This window comes from Thalassophryne amazonica, chromosome 10 (genome assembly GCF_902500255.1).
Source record: "Thalassophryne amazonica chromosome 10, fThaAma1.1, whole genome shotgun sequence".
Lineage (NCBI taxonomy): Eukaryota > Metazoa > Chordata > Actinopteri > Batrachoidiformes > Batrachoididae > Thalassophryne > Thalassophryne amazonica.
The window spans coordinates 69141197-69163598 of NC_047112.1; the positions used below are offsets into that span (position 1 = coordinate 69141197).

General features: G+C 41.4%; 1 protein-coding gene across 2 annotated transcripts in view; it reads right to left on the reverse strand.

Moving 5' to 3' along the window:
- The window catches only part of crlf1b (cytokine receptor-like factor 1b), a 39874-nt gene that overhangs the window by 3268 nt on the left and 14204 nt on the right, over positions 1-22402 (reverse strand). For both annotated transcript variants that reach the window (XM_034180211.1, XM_034180212.1), the window contains exons 4-5: positions 22185-22357; positions 16259-16416 (exon numbers count right to left, since the gene is read on the reverse strand). In XM_034180211.1, coding sequence (XP_034036102.1) covers positions 16259-16416; positions 22185-22357 — 331 coding nt within the window. The remainder of the gene's footprint in view (positions 1-16258; positions 16417-22184; positions 22358-22402) is intronic.

Sequence of the window (22402 nt, forward strand, 5' to 3'; positions counted from 1 at the left end):
TTTTAAGTCCCTGAAAACGACTCCAGATCTGTGTGTAGAGTGAAACTCTGCACCACCTTGTTGTTCTGTGTGTATTTCTTTCATTAACCTTGATCAGGTTTCACAGCAGTACAAAGCTGCATGTTGACTGATGACTGACTAATGAACAGTCAAATTCACAAATTGGAGAAAAAAAAATACGTGCACAAATGAATAATTACAAAATAAATAAAAATGACACTGACAGTGTGCAGATCAGGTCGATCAATGGGATGAATGGGCTGCAAATCTGGAGGCCTGGGTTTGATTCCCGGTCATGCTACCTGCTCTGTGTCCTTTGACAACACATTCTATGTGTAAATCTCAGCCCAGCCAGCTGTAAATGTTCAGGTAACGTGCAGTGGGCCGGCATTCTGTCCACAGACAGGCGTAGACTCTGCACCCGGGGAGCAGCACCGGCCCCACTGAACAGTGCGGTGTGTTCTGCTGTGTGCGGGTCTGTGGATTCTGAGCTGCTCACGTGGTTTTAATTTTGGTGTCAAGTGAATTATAAGATGTAAGTATCTGTTTGGCTCAAATGGAAAACGGTATCAAAAACTGAATCGCTACCATATCAGTCAGCAAAACAAAATTTACTCACTACTCAGGTCTCAGTAAAGAGTCGGCTGGAGAGCCGTTTTAAATTACTCACTGACTCCAAGTTCCAGTTTGATCCAGCTGAATGTTTGGACCTTTGACCCTGTTAAAACGACCTTCTCACCGTGTCTCAGCAGCTCCTGAAGCTGCAGAGGAGATTATACAGTAGTGTTCAGAATAATAGTAGTGCTATGTGACTAAAAAGATTACTCCAGGTTTTGAGTATATTTCTTATTGTTACATGGGAAACAAGGTACCAGTAGATTCAGTAGATTCTCACAAATCCAACAAGACCAAGCATTCATGATATGCACACTCTTAAGGCTATGAAATTGGGCTATTAGTAAAAAAAAAGTAGAAAAGGGGTGTTCACAATAATAGTAGTGTGGCATTCAGTCAGTGAGTTCGTCAGTTTTGTGGAACAAACAGGTGTGAATCAGATGTCCCCTATTTAAGGATGAAGCCAGCACCTGTTGAACATGCTTTTCTCTTTGAAAGCTTGAGGAAAATGGGACGTTCAAGACACTGTTCAGAAGAACAGCGTAGTTTGATTAAAAAGTTGATTGGAGAGGGGAAAACGTATACGCAGGTGCAAAAAATTATAGGCTGTTCATCTACAATGATCTCCAATGCTTTAAAATAGACAAAAAAACAAAAACAAACAAAAAAAACAGACGTGTGGAAGAAAACGGAAAACAACCGTCAAAATGGATAGAAGAATAAACAGAATGGCAAAGGCTCACCCACTGATCAGCTCCAGTATGATCAAACACAGTCTGGAGTTACCTGTAAGTGCTGTGACAGTTAGAAGACGCCTGTGTGAAGCTAATGTATTTGCAAGAATCCCCCGCAAAGTCCCTCTGTTAAATAAAAGATGTGCAGAAGAGGTTACAATTTGCCAAAGAACACATCAATTTCAATTTTCAATTTATTTTCATTTATATAGCGCCAAATCACAACAGAGTTGCCTCAAAGCGCTTCACACAGGTAAGGTCTAACCTGACCAACCCCCAGAGCAACAGTGGTAAGGAAAAACTCCCCCTGAGGAAGAAACCTCAAGCAGACCAGACTCAAAGGCGTGACCCTCTGCTTGGGCCATGCTACAAACATAAATTACAGAACAATTCACGGACGAATATACAAGAAATGCTATTGGCGGACAGGACAGGAGGATCGCCAACACGAATACATCTCCCATCTCTGGATGGAGCGGCACCTTAAACAGAGAGAAAAAACAGAATCAGGCATCAGAAAGACAAAAAATACTGTATAATTTGCCAGCATTAAACAACAAGAAAAACAGAGAAATACTAAGGTGATTGCCGGCCGCTAGCCCTAAACTTCACTAAAAGACCCAGAATTTAGGTTGAGGCCGTGGCCCGCTCCAATTACTAATAAATGAATTAAAAGAGTAAAAAGCTTAAAACAAAACTACCACTATGCTAGCCATATGAAAGGGGAAAATAAGTACGTCTTAAGTCTGGACTTGAAAGTCTCCACAGAATCTGACTGTTTTATTGATGCAGGGAGATCATTCCACAGAACAGGGGCACGATAAGAGAAGGCTCTGTGACCCGCAGACTTCTTATTCACCTTAGGGACACAAAGTAGTCCTGCACCCTGAGAACGTAAAGCCCAGGCCAGTACGTAAGGTTTAATTAGGTCAGCTAGGTAGGGAGGTGCCAGTCCATGAATAATTTTATAGGTTAGTAGCAGAACCTTAAAATCTGATCTCACTGGGACAGGAAGCCAGTGAAGGGATGCCAAAATGGGTGTAATGTGGTCGAACTTTCAGCTTCGTGTCAGAGGTCTGGCTGCAGCATTTTGAACCAATTGGAGACCCCTAATGCTAGACTGCAGTAAACCAGAAAATAGAACATTGCAGTAGTCCAATCTAGAAGAGATAAATGCATGGATCAGGGTCTCAGCATCAGCCATAGACAGGATGGGACGAATCTTCGCTATATTTCGCAGGTGGAAGAAAGCAGTCCTAGTAATATTTCTAATGTGGAGGCCAAAGGACAACGAAGGATCAAAAATTACCCCAAGGTTCCTCACTTTGTCAGTGTGATGTATGACACACGAGCCAAGGCTGAGCGTTAATTGGTCAAATTGATGCCGATGTCTCACTGGACCAAGAACCATCATTTCAGTCTTATCAGAGTTTAAAAGTAGGAAGTTTCTAGACATCCAACTTCTCACTGCTGCAAGGCAATCTTCTAAGGATTTTATGTGAACGAGATTACCAGCAGTTATCAGCATGTATAACTGAGTATCATCTGCACAGCAGTGAAAGGTAATCCCAAAATGCCACAATATGTGCCCAAGGGGTGCTATATAAAGAGAGAAAAGCAGGGGGTCTAAGACAGACCCCTGTGGAACCCAAAATTTCATGTCACTAAGGTTAGAGGTAGTGTTACTGTACAAAACGCAGTGAGAACGACTGGTCAAGTATGACGTCAGCCATGCAAGGGCACTCCCAGTAATCCCAAAATGATTTTCCAGCTATCAAGTAGAATATGATGATCCACTGTATCAAATGCAGCACTGAGATCTAACAGCAACAGAACTGTATTGGTGTCCGTATCCATTGTAAGCAGAAGACCATTCACCACTTTAGTGAGAGTCGTCTCTGTGGAATGATATTTTCTAAAAGCAGACTGCAGTGGCTCAAAGAGATTATTCTCAGTAAGATAGTCTACAAGCTGCCGTGACACCACTTTTTCCACAATATTAGAGAAAAATGACAGATTTGATATTGGCCGATAGTTTGTCAATACACTAGGGTCAAGATTAGGTTTCTTAAGTAATGGTTTAATCACTGCAGATTTGAAACATTTAGGAACAGATCCAGAAGTTAAAGAAAGATTAATCATTTCCAGCACAGTCGGCTCAAGAGTGGGCCACAGGTCCTTAAACAGTTTTGTTGGTATAGGATCAAATAAACAAGTTGTGCTTTTTGTTGACACTACGAGTTTTGTCAGCATGCCTAGTGAGATACTGTCAAATTCTGTAAATCTAGGTAATACCTCAGTAGTGGCGCCCACCTCAATAGCAGGGTGTAGTGGCTGGATTAAGGCATGCTGGGATATGTTTAACCTGATGTCTTCTATTTTCTTCCCAAATTAATCCAGGAAATCTTGTGCTATTAAAGGAGAGCGAACTACAGGTGGTTGTCCATGAATAAGTGTTGCCACCGTGTCAAACAAGAACTTTGAGTTATGCTTGTTTTTGTTGATCAAATCAGAGTAGTAAGTCCGCTTTGTAGCCAATAATGCATGCTTATAGTCTAAGATAGCATCACACCACGCAAGGCGAAATACTTCTAATTTTGAATGACGCCATTTCCGTTCTAGACCTCTTGCTTTATGCTTGAGGTCACGCAGATAATCATAGAACCAAGGTGACTGTGATTTGGGGGAGTGCAGTTTTAACACAGGTGGTGCAATCATTTCAAGTGTAGTTTTGAGCACTGAGTTTAAACTATCCACAAGTCTGTCTACTGACTGGGTATTTGTCAAATGTGAAGCTAAGACATCAGGCAGTCTAGCTTCGAGTTCAGTCTTAGTTGAGGAGTTGATGCATCGCCATAATGATATATAAGGTTGTTGTTCCACTAAACACGGCAGCAAAACTGTAAACTTAATAAGTGAGTGATCAGACACCACTGATGTAAGAGGCATGATGTCAATATTCGTGACAGCAATACCACGTGCGAGAACCAGATCCAGGGTACTAATGTGCGTCAAATCCTGAATGCATTGCCGAAATCCTAATGCAGCCACAATTTCCATAAATGATTTGCAGAGGGGATCAGAAGGCGTATTTATATGAATGTTAAAGTCACCAATGATCAGAATGCTATCTACACTAGTTGACAAGTTAGAGATGAACGCACCAAATTCATCTAAGAATTCAGAATATGGGCCAGGAAGCCTATATACAGTGACAAAGTAATACGACTGATTTTTATTCTTCTGACCTTGGCAATGTGTAATATCCTGAGCAGAGCAATATCCTGAGAATCAGATGCTCAAACGAGTGATATTTGTAACCCCCTACAGCTAATAAGCTAAACCTAGATTTATAAATAAGAGCAACACCCCCACCTTGCTTCGCATCACGAGGGACGTGACTAAATGTATATGCTGGTGGGCAGGCCTCATTTAAGGGGAGGACAGCTGTAGGTTTAAGCCAGGTTTCAGATAGCCCAATCATATCTAAGTGATGATCAATAATTAGATCATTGATCAACAATGATTTTGAGGACAGTGATCTTATGTTAATGAGACCCAGTCTAAGGACCTCAGTGGGGTTGACAGTTGAACTGTTTGCGTTTAGGGGTGGTTCCAGAGTAGCATATATAAGATGCCTAGAAGTAGGTTTAGGTTTAAGACATTCCACGCGCATTGTAGGTAGCAGACACGAAATCTTTGCTATTGCTGGAACAACCACTGGGCCATCCTCAATTTCAACATCATCCAATATAGTAATGGGTATTAAGTTTGGAAAGCATATCACTCTATGATTTTTATGGACACGACTACGGAAGCAGGCCACAGTCTCAACTTGTTGAAATTTCCTCCCTGGCAAATAAACTGCACTATCACCATAGTGGATTTTCTGCACTAAATTCCCCGCTAAGCTAATGGATTCCACACCCACATTTGTCATAAGCCTTGCAGGGTCTCTAATCACATGCCCCGTGGCCTGCTGTAGATTCCTAATGTTACCCTCCCTGTAGAGCTCTATCTATGTGTTAAGGATTTTATATATATATATATATATGTTATCACTGTTAAACATTTGTACCTTCGTCTTCTTTCTTATGAAAACGGTGTTGTGCTGTTTGCACTTCACCCTGAGAATGTATGTGTTATTCAACCTTGTTTTAGCTTTGTCTTCTTTCTCATGAGAACGGTGTTGTGCTGTTTTGCACCTGTCTTAACCAAGCCTGAGAATTCAATTTTGTTTTAGCACTCTGGGGTCAATCTGAGCTGGGAATGAAGGGCTGGATGTACTTATTATTATAATATAACTTTGTTTTCGCAGCCTCTTAACGACTGGGAGTAAGAGAACGTTTTGACTGTTGTGATGTGGTGCTTAGTGTGAAGGAGTGTGAAGGACAGGACACTTCAGGCAGATGCAGAACAGCTGATAACTGCAACAGACGAACGAGATGTGCTGACCTGTGTAAAAGAAAGTGTCCTTCCTTACAGCTGCACTTATTGACGTATGCGTTTATGTTACGGGAAGAAACTTGTCTTGCGTCATCACCCCCACCCTTAGGACAAGTTTTTTGTTTATGTGATGAGGACGTCTCTTAATAAAAAGCGCGGAAAAGCAGGCCAGACTTTAGTGTAGCCTTGGTGTACAGCCTGGCCGCACTCCGCGCGTAAAATTTGACTTTCTGTCTCACTGGTGTTTCTTGACTCTGTTTGTCTTGTTAAAGGTTTTAAAAATGTTTGGAGGAGAAAATACCCAACATTGACTGGGGGCTCGTCCGGGATCTCAACAATACCGGAGGTGTCCAGCGGAGGTCGTCAAGTCCAGACGTAAATCCTTGGCCAAGGTCCGATCGATTGATCGTGTCTGCAATTGTCGACCACCGTTGGCATCGTCTGGTTGACGAGATTTTCCCGAAGAAGACAGACAGGAAGTCGAGTCAGTGAGTAGAATTTCTTTGTAAACAGTACTGAGTGAGTGGTGATCAGATCACATAAACAGTTAAATTCCGCAAGCGATGATACAGAATCGTCTGTTAATGCAAAGCAGTTAAACTCTGTAAGGAGGGTGCGGACTCCTCTGTTTATATACGCGTACCGGTAGGGGATAAAAGTGATCACATAAAACAGTTAAACTCCGTAAGCGATGATACAGAATCGTCTGTTAATGAAACACAGTTAAACTCTGTAAGGAGGGCGGACTCCTCTACGGTTGCGAGGGACGCAAGTAGTTAAATTCCGGAAGGAGGATACGGACTCCTCTGTTTTAATACGTAAAGGAAATCCCGGGTAGAAATACGTGCACTGTAAAAAAGCAGTTAAATTTGGCAGGGACGGCGGAGTCCCCTAATGCAGGACATTAGTTAAATTTCACGGGAGGGCGAGCTCCCCTGGCATAAGAATACGCGTACGATTATTAAAAGTGTTTCTATGTGTAAATAGTGTTTTGTGTAAGTGTAAATAACTGTGTGAAAGTGTAATACTTTGGACAACGTTAGTGACAACCGTGCGTGTGGAAGCAGAGGCAAGTGATTCCGCTTCCTACGGGGAGGTGAAAGGAATCAACCACACGACGGCAAATTAATTGTCACGTCCAAAGAAAGTGTGAAAACTTCAGATTTAGAACACCCCAGGTGTGCCCCCGTCTGAAGTCCAAATTATAACAAGGGATAATAAAAATGGGGGGTAAGACGTCTATAAATAAGGAAAATTTATCAACTGACGACTGGAAATTTATGGAAGCAAAAAAAATCCAAAAACAACAAAAAATTGGAGACCTGGATTAATAAACATGACTTTGACGGACGACTGAACCTGATCAGTATACAGAAGCTAAAGAAGGAGTTAGAACAGCAACATAAAGGTGATGAGAAAAAGATGCAGAAAGTAGGGGCAGATTTAGTGGCATTTTGGGAGGAGGAAGCAGAGAACAGACAGAAGGGAGCAGAGAAGCGACGATTAGAGAAAGCAAGGAAAAAGAAAGCTGTAGGTAAGGCAGAAGAAGATGTGATAATTCAGCACAGAGAACCAGAACAGCCTCAACAATCACCGCTGGCTGGATCGTCGGTGACAACAACACCTTTATCTCCTCTACCAGAGGATGACGATGTACCGCCACCACAGTATGATTTGGCAGTAAAACCTAAGGTAAAAAGTGAAAAACCAGAAAAACCAGAAAACCACAAACACGCAGTCAAGCGAAAGTGCCCACAGCCCCTCCCATGGTGGAACACAGTGACCAGGGAGGTGCCTATCCTATGATAGAAGTACCAAATCCTCGTGCAGGAACAGCAGGACAGCGATCAACCATGCTCGTATATCGAACATGGAATGCTGATAATATCAAAGCAGCAGTCAACATGATACCATCGCCACATGTCGATATCGAGGGATTTATGCAGGATATAGAAAACATTAGAAGTTCTTACCACCTTAGTGGACCTGAAGTCCAACAGGTGTGGATGAAAGCATGTGGCCCTAAAATGGAGTCAGATACGCGGAGACTGGAATCCTGCAGACCAGGATGGCGTACCATTGCCACATGATGATCCAGTCTTGAAAACAAGAGTGGAAGCTATGATTACACGTGCAAAAGGTGTGTTAGGACCAAAGATAAATTATACTGAAATTACCAGGACAACTCAGAAAGAAGGAGAGCCATGGACAGAGTTTAGATGCAGATTTGAGAGTGTATTTAGAGTCCATAGTGGCATATTGCCAGGAACACCAGTGTATGAAAACAAATTGAAAAATGTTTCACCTGTGAAGCTGACAATGACCGATTTGATTCATGATGGCAACTCAACAGCTGTCATAACAGTAACAGGTGCCACTGAAGATGTTTTAAAATTGAGATTCACAGGTATGCCATTACATGTGTCACTTTGTAAACCATATTTGACAGAATGGCAAGAATTGGGACTGACAGTCATAACAGCTTTGTCAGCCACTGATTGGAGCAGAGTTGGACCACGAACGGAGTTCAGTCCATCAACTAAATTGTATAAAGTGCCAGTTAATGTCTCATTGGTGCTGACAGCTGGAACACACATTAATGTGTCCACTTCACAATCCTGAGTGTTTCAGTTGAGTCCTGAAGAGGATGATCTTCTCTCTTCTGTACCATCAGGATTGTGGACAACAGGTCCTTCAGACGTAGGACTGATAAAAAATGCACAACCTGTAGTTATAAGACCAAAAACAGAATACAGACCATGTGTAAGACAATATCCATTGAAACCTGATGCAATTGAAGGAATCAGGCCGGTAATAGAGAATTTATTAACAGCAGGAGTAATAGTGCCATGTCCAGATTCACCATGTAACACACCCATATTTCCTGTAAAAAAAGGCTCCGCCCTCAGTGGGATGGAGATAGATTCAAGATCTGCAGGCAGTAAATGCTGCTGTGATTAAAAGAGCACCATGTGTACCAGATCCGCACACACTGTTAAGCTCATTGAGATTAAATTCTAGTTGTTTTTCTGTAATAGATATCAGTAATGCATTTTTTTTTTTCTGTACCAGTACACCCAGATAGTCAATTCTGGTTTGCTTTTACCTTTAAAGGACAACGATATACATTTACCAGATTACCGCAGGGTTACGCAGAGAGTCCAACTATTTATTCTCAAGTCATGTCAGCATGTTTAGCCAATTTTGTTCCACCGGCAGATAGCCAACTGTTAGTGTATGTTGATGACATTTTGATTGCCTCTGACACACGAGAAAACTGCATAACTGACACAGTAGCATTATTATGTTTCTTATTTGATAATGGCCACAAAGTGAGTAAAAACAAAGTTCAGTTGTGTAGGGATAAAGTAAAATATTTAGGACATGAATTATCAGCCACAGGGCGTACTATCCTGTCTGACAGGAAGGAAGCAATTTTGCACGCTCCAAAACCACAAACCAAAAAGCAGATGATGTCATTTCTTGGACTGACTAATTACTGCAGGGCATGGATTCCCTGCTATGCAGAATTGACTAGTCCACTTTCTGATTTGATGTACAAGGATGATATTTCAATGTCAACCGTGTTGGAATGGAACAAAGAAGCTGAGGAAGCTTTTGTAAAAGTAAAACAAACATTAGTGTCATCCACAGTTTTGGCACTACTGTTGTGAAAGTGTCGGTACACGGACCCACAACAGGGGGCGCAATGAACGGACAATGGAGAAAGGTGAATAACAAGTTTTACTGTTGTGAAAAGAGCACAACCAATACAACAATTAATAATTTGGAGTTTGAAGCCGAAATCTGCTGGTGTCGTGTGGGCAGGCTCGAAGGTAGGAGGCGTCCGTCCTAGTCGAACCGGAACCACCCAGATTTCCTCTGCCACCGAACCCCAGAAGTACTGGAACCGCCAAGTCCCGAATTCCCAGGTGGCCACTGCCTCCGCTCGTCGGATCCGGTACTGCTGGCGGGAAAGAGCACAAACACACAGGTATGGGTGCGACAGCACCCAGTAGACAGAGAGGGGAGAAGCCGCCTCCACCTCTTGTTACAATGAAGCAGGAGAGGTGAGTACTTATCCAAGCAAGTAGCTTTCTGTAGTCAGCTGTCCTGAAAAGGTTTACCAAGGTTTATCAGAGTCTTCAATATGAGCTTGCAGAGAAGGTTACCTTAATCTCAAGGCGATATCTCGGCACTGAGGTGGAGACGCTGTCCTGCTGATATACCTCCGTCCTGAGTGCAGTCAGCTGTGTCCAGTAATGGGTGACAGCTGTCACCCTGGCAGCCTTCGTCGGCGGCAGCGCCCTCTGGTGCCTGGAGCCCGCACTCCAGGCAGGGCGCCCTCTGGTGGTGGTGGGCCAGCAGTACCTCCTCTTCAGCGGCCCACACAACAACTACCAGATTATAGTAAACCATTCATTCAAACAGCTGATTGTAAGAATGAGTCCATGACTAGTGTTTTGGTTCAAATGTATGGCTCAAAATTAAGGCCAGTTGCCTACTACTCATCTAAATTGGATGCAGTGGCAAGTGCTCTACCACCATGTGTACAGGCTGTTGTTGCAGCCTTTATGGCTGTTCAAAGTAGCAGTAATGTTGTTCTATTCCATCAGTTGACACTGGAAGTTCCACATGCAGTTTCTGCACTTCTGTTGCAGACAAAAATGAGCCTTTTGTCCCCAGCAAGACATCTTTCGTGCATGTCCTTGCTATTATCACAACCACACCTTACGGTAGAGCGCTGTACGACATTGAATCCATCCACATTGATACCCTTACCTGAGGATGGTGAGCCGCACAATTGTCTTGATGTAGCTACGGTCTGTACGAAAGCACGCCCAGACCTCCAGGACACACCCATCCCAAACAGTACAATTGTGTATGTGGATGGTTCTTCCACTGACAAAACTTATGGACAAACACAATCTGGATATGCTGTTGTCACAAATTCAGAAGTATTGGATTCTGCTTCATTGCCATCGTCATTTTCAGCACAAGCAGCTGAATTAGTTGCTTTAACTGCAGCTTGCTATCTGTTTAAAGGTACGGCTGTATCAATTTATACAGACAGCCAGTACGCTTTCAGCACAGTGCATGTGTTTGCAAAACTGTGGGAGGAGCGTGGAATGGTGACATCATCTGGAAAGCCAGTGACTCATGCCACTCTCCTAACTGCCCTACTGCAAGCTGTGAAGTTGCCTCAACAAATTGCTATATGCAAATGTGCGGCTCACACCAAAGGCTCTGACAGTGTTTCAAAAGGAAATGACGTTGCTGACAAAACCGCAAAGGCGGCAACAGCTCTTTCTATTTTTCTCCTATATGACACCCCTCCGGATATGACCACAAAAGAAACCCATATTGCCAAAAAATATGTTTAAATGGGCAGCTATTATGAGCCATGGCGTGACGCATGTCTCATCAGGGGGTATGATATCGCAATTGCAATCTATTTTTTGTCTTTATGGGTTCGATGCATATGCAAAACAGCATTGTAGAGCATGCATGACATGTGCAAAACACAACTCACAAGGCAATTTGAGACCCCAAAGAGGCAAATTTCCAACACCACAATATCCCTTTCAAGTGATTCATATGGATTATATACAGCTGAGTAAACATGAAGGGAAGGAATTTTGTTTAGTCATAATTGATGCCTTCTCAAAATGGGTAGAATTGTTCCCTACAAAACATGCAGGTGCACTTACAGTGGCTAAGGCATTGTGCAAAGACATCATTCCATGATTTGGAATACCAGAAACAGTCTATTCAGATAATGGAGCGCATTTTGTTAATACAATAGTGCAATACGTAGGAGAAGCGCTACAGGTCAATCTCAAAAATCATTGTGCTTATCAACCACACAGTGCCGGATTAGTGGAAAGGACAAAGGGCACATAAAAGGGCGCAATAAAAATAAGATTAAGGAAATGTATAGAAGAGACAAAACAAACCTGGATTGAATGTTGGACCTAGTAAAATTGTATATGAGAATAACACCAACACCATCAGGGTTAACACCATTTGAGATACTTTATGGACGACCATATCGTCTACCAATTTTGACATGGATACTAAAACAGCAGATGAGGAACAAACATTAGCAAATTTTATGAAAAAGACATTAACACAGAAAGAGATAACTTAAACACATTTACTGCCGAATAATTTTGATCTTCCACAGGACGGCCTTCCAGTAGTCTAGCCAGGAGACTGGGTGTTCATCAGAGTCCAGTCCTCGTTGGGAAGGTCTATACCAAGTGCTGTTAACAACACCAACTGCAGTAAAGATAGCGGAGAGATCAACGTGGATACATCACTGTAAGATACAGCGTGTGTTGGCGGCCTCCACAGTGGAAGGGGAAGTCTGGCTACAAAGGGAGTCTATTTAATTAGCAATAGATTGTCTCAATGCCAGTGAAGCAGGGAGATCCTTGCACTATTAGGTGAGGTGGTTAACAACACTGTATCCTAGCAATCATGACTGAACTACAGCAGACCCCGGAGCGGCGTGCTCAGCGCCGCCGCTGCCGGACTGTTGGTAGGGCAGCCGGTTGCGTTGTGATCTTAGTGTGTTTCGTGCTCCTCGGATTCCTGGCCTGGTGGAATGGAATTACGTTACTAATTGTTATGTTTGTTCACAGATACCTATATCCTCAACACACCCAGCTCTGACGGCTAAACCGTACCCTGCTAGGGTGACAGAATGTCTTATCATACGGATGCATAATCAAACTGTATTTCGGGGGCAGCAGTTCTCAGCAAATCTGATAAGATGTAACACCACTTGCCTCAGTGCAACCACTTATATGATAGGGATTTCAACAGAGGACGTACAAGCGTGCCCAAGTGCTGCTCCATGGACTAGACTGAAGGGAAATGCAAAAATATCATCACGTTAAATTGTCATCACAACGGCCATTCCCAATTTGCTTTTACGGGACAGGGAATAAAAATGTAGGTAAAATTAAGAAACGTCTGTGTACCCAAACGTATGTTTTATCAAATAATTTAAGCCTAATCAAAACATAATATGTGGATGGTACTTATCTTCATCACATTGGACGGGGATGTAATTATACAGGCTCCTGTCCATGGGGAACGGATGAATCATGTGCTTATGTTAGTAAGTTTTTGCTACCACCTATAAATGGTACTCCGGTGTATGATGACATCTATTGGCTTTATGGTTCCAGACTGTACATGAGTCTCCCACCAAATTGGGGTGGTGTGTGTGCACCTACCCAGGTGACTGACCATACATATGTGGTAGGACCTCCACAGAGAAGAATGGCAGCACCAGACGGAGGAGATTGATATACCCAGATGTGTTACCACATGATCACATGTGGGGCTCGGATGTACTAAAGGACCAAAAAATTGTGGTCTGTAGGAGATAAAATAGCACATTCATTGTTCCCCTGGATAGGAGTGGGAAAAAATTCATTAATGATTGAAACTCTGAATTATCGATTGGGTCTGTTCATGAATGTAACTAAAAAAATAGTAGCAGCTCAAAACACTGAAATAGATGCTTTACGTACCATGGTGATGCAAAATCGCATGGTTTTAGACTTGCTTACTGGTTCACAGGGAGGAGTTTGTGTTCTGCTGAACACAACATGCTGTACTTTCATCCCAGACTCCATTCATTCAGTGGATATGCAGGACGCATTGGAAGAGCTGAATAAACTTCGTGATGCAATGCATAAAGACACCCTAGCCGTGAACCGGTGGAATCCCTGGTCCTGGTTGACTTCAGGACCATGTTGGCAGTTACTATTGAAAATGGTGACACCAGTTATTATAGTCCTAATTCTGATTGGACTTTGCATGTGTTGTGTGATCCCTTATATCAAAACAATGGTTGGCAAAATGGTGTCAAATACATTTGTACAGTGTAATCTGGCCTTCCAACAAACTATGCCAAAATATCAAGCATTGAAACAGTCAGACCTTAGTGGAGAAAACTGTAATGACTGTACTGAGAATTATGATGATATTGAAAAGCTCACAACTCCAGTTCAAGCTTGAACTGTTGACGTGATGAGTTAACACACTCTTAGCCTATGAAGCTTTAGCTGAAAAAGTAATAAGACAAGTGGTGTAGTCGAATAATACAGAAAAAACAGTTCATTTATACCAGTCGGTAGGAGTGATGTATGGTGGTGGTGTGGTGATAACAGAATCTTTGACAGACTGCCACGAAATGTGTTAGGTTATTGTGCATTAATATCATTATTGTTACCCATGACCCCTGAAGACGTTACGACATATGCAGCCTCTCTTATTCCTGAGGATTGGCAGAAAGGCATAGCCAGACATAGAGTAAAAAGAGATTGGAAAGGAGTAGGAAATCCAACATATATTGACGCAATAGGAGTCCCCAGAGGAGTGCCTGACTGAGTATAAACTGGTTGATCAAATAGCAGCTGGATTCGAATCTTCCATCTGTTGGTGGTGTTCAATTAATAAAAACGTGGACAGAATAGATTAAGTTAATAAACTAACTAACTAAGCTGGGTGATGCCTACTGTATGTTTAACAGGTGATAAACAGGTGGGAAATGTTAAGGATTTTATATATATATATATATGTTATCACTGTTAAACATTTGTACCTTCGTCTTCTTTCTTATGAAAACGGTGTTGTGCTGTTTGCACTTCACCCTGAGAATGTATGTGTTATTCAACCTTGTTTTAGCTTTGTCTTCTTTCTCATGAGAACGGTGTTGTGCTGTTTTGCACCTGTCTTAACCAAGCCTGAGAATTCAATTTTGTTTTAGCACTCTGGGGTCAATCTGAGCTGGGAATGAAGGGCTGGATGTACTTATTATTATAATATAACTTTGTTTTCGCAGCCTCTTAACGACTGGGAGTAAGAGAACGTTTTGACTGTTGTGATGTGGTGCTTAGTGTGAAGGAGTGTGAAGGACAGGACACTTCAGGCAGATGCAGAACAGCTGATAACTGCAACAGACGAACGAGATGTGCTGACCTGTGTAAAAGAAAGTGTCCTTCCTTACAGCTGCACTTATTGACGTATGCGTTTATGTTACGGGAAGAAACTTGTCTTGCGTCATCACCCCCACCCTTAGGACAAGTTTTTTGTTTATGTGATGAGGGCGTCTCTTAATAAAAAGAGCGGAAAAGCAGGCCAGACTTTAGTGTAGCCTTGGTGTACAGCCTGGCCGCACTCCGCGCGTAAAATTTGACTTTCTGTCTCACTGGTGTTTCTTGACTCTGTTTGTCTTGTTAAAGGTTTTAAAAATGTTTGGAGGAGAAAATACCCAACACTATGTTCGCAGACAAGATGGCGGCGCCTTCCCCAGTAGGGTGGAGGCCGTCCGGCATCAGCAAGCCACGGCGGCCCCAGAACGAAAGCCAGTTATCAATAAAGCTAAAGCCTTGCTGTCTACAAAACTGCGCCAGCCACCTATTTAACAATGTCAGCCTGCTAAACGCCTCATCAGTACCCCGGGAAGGGAAGGGACCAGAGACTATTAATCGATGCTGACACATCTTTCTGGCAAGGTCACAAGTCCTCTCTATGTCCATTTTTGTGACACATCAACTGGCCTAAAGAGAAATGGAGGAATATTTTGTGGACTGATGAGAGTAAAATTGTTCTTTTTGGGTCCAAGGGCCGCAGACAGTTTGTGAGACGACCCCCAAACTCTGAATTCCAGCCACAGTTCACAGTGAAGACAGTGAAGCATGGTGGTGCAAGCATCATGATATGGGCATGTTTCTCCTACAATGGTGTTGGGCCTGTATATCGCATACCAGGTATCATGGATCAGTTTGGATATGTCAAAATACTTGAAGAGGTCATGTTGCCTTATGCTGAAGAGGACATGCCCTTGAAATGGGTGTTTCAACAAGACAATGACCCCAAGCAAACTAGTAAACAAGCAAAATCTTGGTTCAAAACCAACAAAATGAATGCCTCGCAGATGTGAAGAAATCATGAAAAACTGTGGTTATACAACTAAATACTAGTTTAGTGATTCACAGGATTGCTAAAAAAAGCAGTTTGAACATAATACTTTTGAGTTTGTAGCGTCAACAGCAGATGCTACTATTATTGTGAACACCCCCTTTTCTACTTTTTTTTACTAATAGCCCAATTTCATAGCCTTAAGAGTGTGCATATTATGAATGCTTGGTCCTGTTGGATTTGTGAGAATCCACTGAATCTACTGGTACCTTGTTTCCCATGTAACAATAAGAAATATACTCAAAACCTGGATTAATCTTTTTAGTCACATAGCACTACTATTATTCTGAACACTACTGCAGCTTTACATTACTGCAAGAGCCCAAGTTACTATTTAATATAAGTGAACATTTTCTCTGAAAATATCCATAAACTCCTGTTGTGCCTTTTAATACAAATCTGATCCTGAGTTGCTTCAGTCAAAGGTCAAAAAATTGCTGAAAGGATGTGAGTGGACCCACCTTCCAATCGGTGCTGTCCTCCACCCTGTAGCGTATCTGATACTTGGCTTGGAACAAGAAGTCCTCGATGGAGGGGGGACTGGCCCAGCGTACCACCAGCTGGTCCTCGAGGTCCCTGACACGACTCATGTGCACGTTGGCTGGAGGATCTGTGGTCACTACACAGAAGGAGACAAGGTTTTGGATCTGTTCCGACCACCAAAGACGACAGTAATATGAAAAAAGCAGGATTATTCTTATTAGTTAAAAAAACAATCACATCTATCCATCATTTCCTCCCAGACTCAAAGGATGTTTTCAGATTCCTTGTGCCGGCGTGATGAAAGTCTGAACTCCAGAAACATTTTACTTGCAGTGAATTTTTCAGTCAATCTGCAAATATGTGCTGAAAACACACTTTGTCACAAAATAATTTGAGAGAAACATTTGACTGTCTGTCTGTCTGATTGACTGTCTGACTGCCTGTCTGTCTCTCTGTCTGCCTGTCTGTCTGTCTGCTCCTCGACTCCTCCCAAATTCTTGGCCTGATTTCCACCAAATGGTACAGTGATAATGGTCAACCATGAATTACCTTTAAATGGTTTGTTTTGGAAAAGGTCAAGGTCACTGGGGTCCAAGGTCAATTATCTGTGATTTTTTTTTTGTTCTCACTCTGATGTCCACCAAATTTGGCACATATAATGAGGTGAGCTCTGGAATTGCCCAGGTGAGATCAGGTTAATCAATGGTCAGTCATTGGGGTGGGCGTGCCGCAGCCCTCACTGTCTTCAGGCCCACAGGTACCATGACTTAGTTTTTCGGAGGATGCAAAAAGAAAATAATGTTGAGCCCTTGATACTGATTTCTTTTGGCTTGTTGTGTTGTGTGTGAGGTCACTGGAGTGGATCTGATATGGAGCCACATGTTGATCAGACACTTTTTATGCCCCATGTGCTTCCTCATACAACTTTAGGTGTGCATGCAGAATGGGGCATCAGTGGCCATGAACCAAGGACGTTCTGACACCAACATGTCACCCTGAGCAGTTTTTTTTTTTTTTTGTCTGGAGATGCAAGAGTGACTATATCTTTATTTCATGGCTTTTATCCATTAACCACCACACAGTGAGAAGAAGTTCCAAGAATGAAAGCTGTTATCATCAAAAAAAAAAAAAAAAAAATCCTAAACCCAAAGACATTCAGATGTTGACACATTCATTAATTAGCTGATATATTTCACTGGCTATAAATGAAAAGTAAATAAAAATTTGTCACTCTAAGAAATAAAATGTAGAATTTAATTGATAAAGTTAAGGTAACTTTTTCCACATAACTTTGTTAATTAAGTGTAAAACAATATTAGGATTTAAGTAATAATGTTTCATTTAATTCATTTCATCTACAATATCGTTTCGCACTTAATTGACAATGTTATGTGGAAAAAGTTACCTTAACTTTATCAATTAAATTAAGCATATAATATGATGTTAAAATATGACTTTTATGTGGTCATGTCCATAATATAAGTCATTTTATAGCAGGAAGCTCAGTACGAGGAGTCGGATTCCCAATATGTAAATCTGGTTTTGATTCCCAGTCACGCTACCTTTCTATGTCCTTGGACAAAACACTTTGTCTGTATTGTCCCAGTCCATCCAGCTGTTAATGGATACAGACATTGGCTGAGGAGTCACTTGCGTTCCATCCAGGGGTAGTAGTAGACACTCATCTTCTTCATGCTAACATATCTGTGCCTGTAAAAGACTTACAACTATTACTTTCTATACCTCAATATGAGGCTGGAAATTTGACCTCTGACCCTGAATTTTGACAGTGTCCTAACAAAAATGAAATTTCCACCAGATGTCAATCACACCCCAAATAATCCATACATGCAAAGAAAGCAAAACAAATAAACAGAAATTAAGTTATGTAATAAAATGGAATGACACAGGGAAAAAGTATTGAACACGCTAACTGAAATTTATGTAATACTTCGTACAAAAGTCTTTGTTGGTAATGAAGCTTCAAGACGCCTCCCGTGTGGAGAAACTTGTCACCAGGGGCATAGCACCAAATTCTGGGCCCTAGGTACTAGCCATATTGAAGACACCCCCCCCCCCCCCACACACACACACACTGTTATATTCTTTTTTTATTAATGCAAACCCCAAATTTCTAATGCGTAGTCAAACCAGGTCTAAATCATGTATACCTTAGATCACACCTGGGAGTCAGAACCCTTTTTAAAGTTGGGGGAGCAATATTGAGTTGGGGGGACCAAAATGCACCAATTTCTAGACAAATGGTGCAATTTGGTGCATTCCCATCTCTAAAAATGCACAGGAATGCACCAAATTGCACCATTTTTCTAGAAAATGGTGCATTTTGGTCCGCCCAACTCAATATTGCTCCCCCAACTTTAAAAAGGGTTCTGACTCCCAGTTCTGACTCTCTAGAAAATGGTGCAATTTGGTCCCCCAGACCCCCCAACTCAATATAGCTAGCTTTGAAGCTCACCTCTCTTTTCAAAGAATTTGGTTAGCAGCTGTTTTCCCTCATTTAGTTTTCTTTCCCTGTCCTTTTATTTCTTTTTCTTTTTTAAAATCCGGACTTTGATTTTTTAGGAAAGACATGTTTTATTTCAGCCTAAACACTAGGGCTGCAACTAACGATTATTTTAGCAATCAATTCATCGGTCGATTATTTTTTCGATTAATCATTTTGTTTTTTGTTTTTTTTGTACTTACATGTGAGTTTTGCCATTATTTCTTGAAGTGAGTTATTATTAAAAGGCCTTTGTCACACAACATCAACGTTTGAGCTTGTAACAAATTTATGATGTTATATTCTCGTCAAAAACATACCTGGAGTAGTGTTTTGCTTTATTTTACACATATACATCACTGACACACCACAAAGAGATTTCCATCAGGCTTCACCCGATTATGAGCATTTTTAGATGCCAACAGCAACTATCTTAACCACTGACAACATATTACAGCAAGAGTCCACAAAAGTATTTTAAAGGCCTGACTAAAGTGTAATATGTGATCTTTAAAAACATGTTTTCATGAAAAAAGACACAAATGTGCAGTTAACTGCATTTTATTTTTTCTTGTGTAAAAACACAGCTTAGATGAGGTTTGACTGAAACAAATTGTCATTAAACTTAAATAAAACAGGGATTAAGTGGCGGTTTAAGAGTCACTAGGTGTTCACAGGAAACACTTATTTATATCTATATTTATTTATTTATGTTCACTGTTAGTTGGATTTATCTTTTCTGTTGTGTTTAATCAGGTTCTTTTGTTTCTTTCTCTAAAATTGTATTGCAGCATTATTAGCTATTATTATACTATTATTGTTGTTGTTGTTGTTGCTATTACTAATATATAAATAAAAATAAATTTTAAAATATTACAATTTGTAATATATTTTACTCTTACAACAAATGCTGAGCCATTAATTATTATACAGAAAACAAATGCACACAAACGTGCTGAGATGCGAACAGATTAATGCTAACTTTAACATTGAAAACGCCATAGACATGCTAACGTGTTAGCATCGGTCCGTTTTTAAGTTATAAAATACATCTATCAACTGTTTCAGAAGATCATAACAGGTCAGTTTAACATTAAAAGGTAAATATTACTCAAAGACATATGCTCTTTGAGGTTTTAGCGGGGAAAAATTAAGATAAAGCGAAACAAAACAATGACTCAGTGAAGCAGCAGATCGAAGCACTGCCTCGATCTGCGAATCACTGCTTCGATTGGTTCAAGGTTCAAAGCAAAGCCACGCTGCAGAAACCGTTGATTATATGGAAGAAACTAAACATTTGCAGTAAAACAAAGTTATTTAGCAACTAATCTATGACTAAATTAGTTGACAACTATTTTAATAATCGATTTAATCGATTAACTCGATTAGTTGTTTCAGCTCTACTAAACACCTCCTCTTTCTGTCAGATCCCGTTTGAGATGTGTGTGTGTGTGTGTGTGTGTGTGTGGGGGGGGGGGGGGGGGGCGGGCAGTGTGCCACCTGTGCGCCTGGACTAAACCATTGTACAACTGTGCAGGGGTGGAAAGGCCCTCAGAGATCTTTCAATATTATTGTTTGAGCAGAATTGTGTTTCACAACATTTATACATTCATTCTAATTATATTATTTTACAACATGAATTGTATGGACATTAATAACATGCAACACAAAAATGTATTTAATGCCAGTTTTTTTTGTGCAGTTTTATTTTCATTCTCTGAAACCAGTTAAGAGTTTCTTTGACTGTGTGTCTTGCTGAAATTTCCACCCTCATTTCATCTTCATCATCCTGGTAGATTTTTATCTCTGTACATTCTTCCGTTCATCCTTCCTTCAGTTATATGAAGTTTGTCTGTGCCGTATGCTGAAAAACACCTCCACACCATAATGTTCCGTCTCCAAACTTCACTGTTGGTCTGGTGTTTGTGAGGTCATGTGCAGTGACATCTGACCTCCAAACATGGTGGACAGAGATTGAACTCTTTGGTGTCATGTTTGGAGGAAACCAGGCACCATCCCTACAGTGAAGCATGGTGGTGGCAGCATCAGGCTGTGGGGATGTTTTTCAGCAGCAGGAACTGGGAGACTAGTCAGGATTGAGGGAAAGATGAATGCAGCAATGTACAGAGACATCCTGGATGAAAACCTGCTCCAGAGTGCTCTTGACCTCAGACTGGGGTGACGGTTCATCTTTCAGCAGGACAATAACTCTAAACACACAGCCAAGATATCAAAGGCGTGGCTTCAGGACAACTCTGTGAATGTCCTTGAGTGGCCCAGCCAGAGCCCAGAACTGAATCCGATTGAACATCTCTGGATGTAAATGTACAAAAAAACACAAAACAACTCGTGTTTTTTCTTTTTCTCTGGAGAGATCTGAAAATGGCTGTGCACTGATGCTCCCCATCCAACCTGATGGAACTTGAGAGGTGCTGCAAAGAGGAATGGGCCAAACTGCCCAAAGACAGGTGCACCAAGCTTGTGGCATCATATTCAAGAAGACTTGAGGCTGTAATTGCTGCCAAAGAAGCATCAACAAAGTATTGAGCAAAGGCTGTGAATATTTATGGACATGTGATTTATTAGTTTTTTAAAATAAATTTGCAAAAAAAAACAAAACAAAACAAAAAAAACCCTTTTTCTTCTTATGGGGTGTTGTGAGTAGAATTTTGAGAGAAAAAAAAATTAATTTACTCCATTTAAGATTAAGGCTGCAACATAACAATGTGGAAAAAGTGAAGTGCTGTGAATTTGGATGCTCTGTAATTTAATTTCTCTACTTATTACTTTTGGTTTCTTTATATGTTTTTATTATTTGGGCTGTTATTAACATCTGGTGGAAATTTCACACCATTAGCACTTTAGAAATATATTTACTGAGGAAAATGGTGACATGTTCATTTCTTGTTTTACCTGCTGCACAGACCAAAGCACCAGAGCAGAACCCTCCAGCAGCATCAGAAAAAAATGGTTAAAAGGACTATGTTGCTTATTTTAAGTTTAAGCCCATATTTAATTCCGACATACATGCATAGTTTTAATTACATAGGATACCGGGGGTCCTGATCCCACTAATTAAGACTTGGACTCCTCAGTCCTCAGTCTCTTCTCAGGTATTATTTGTTGGCTCTGCTCCATTCACCGTGAGCCAAGAGAGAAGAAATATTCCCAGAATTATTTTGAGGATGCAGACAATAATGCATCATCCATTTGACAACACTGTGAAATCAGTGGAGCTGCCACCTGAGGGGCCCAGTGGGGCCCCGAGGAGCAGGCCGGGTGCACTTCACTTTTACAACAAAACTTTTTATCACTGCAGCCTGAAGCGGGCCATTAAGAATAAATCCCCCCCTCTGTGGAGAAGTGTGTTGGCCATATGAACATCAGACATGCTCACTCACCTACATCCAAGATATCCAAGGTGATGATGTCAGAGGTGGCCGAGCCCAGCTGATTGGCTGCCTCTACCCAGATCTCATAAGGGGTGAACAGCGGGAGGTCACGAGGGATGTAGCAGGAGTAGCGCTGCTGCACGGTGCTGTAGTCTTCACACCATTTCTCTTTGCCATACCACCTACACAAACAGGCGTCATGACAGGATAAATATTAAGATTTGTTG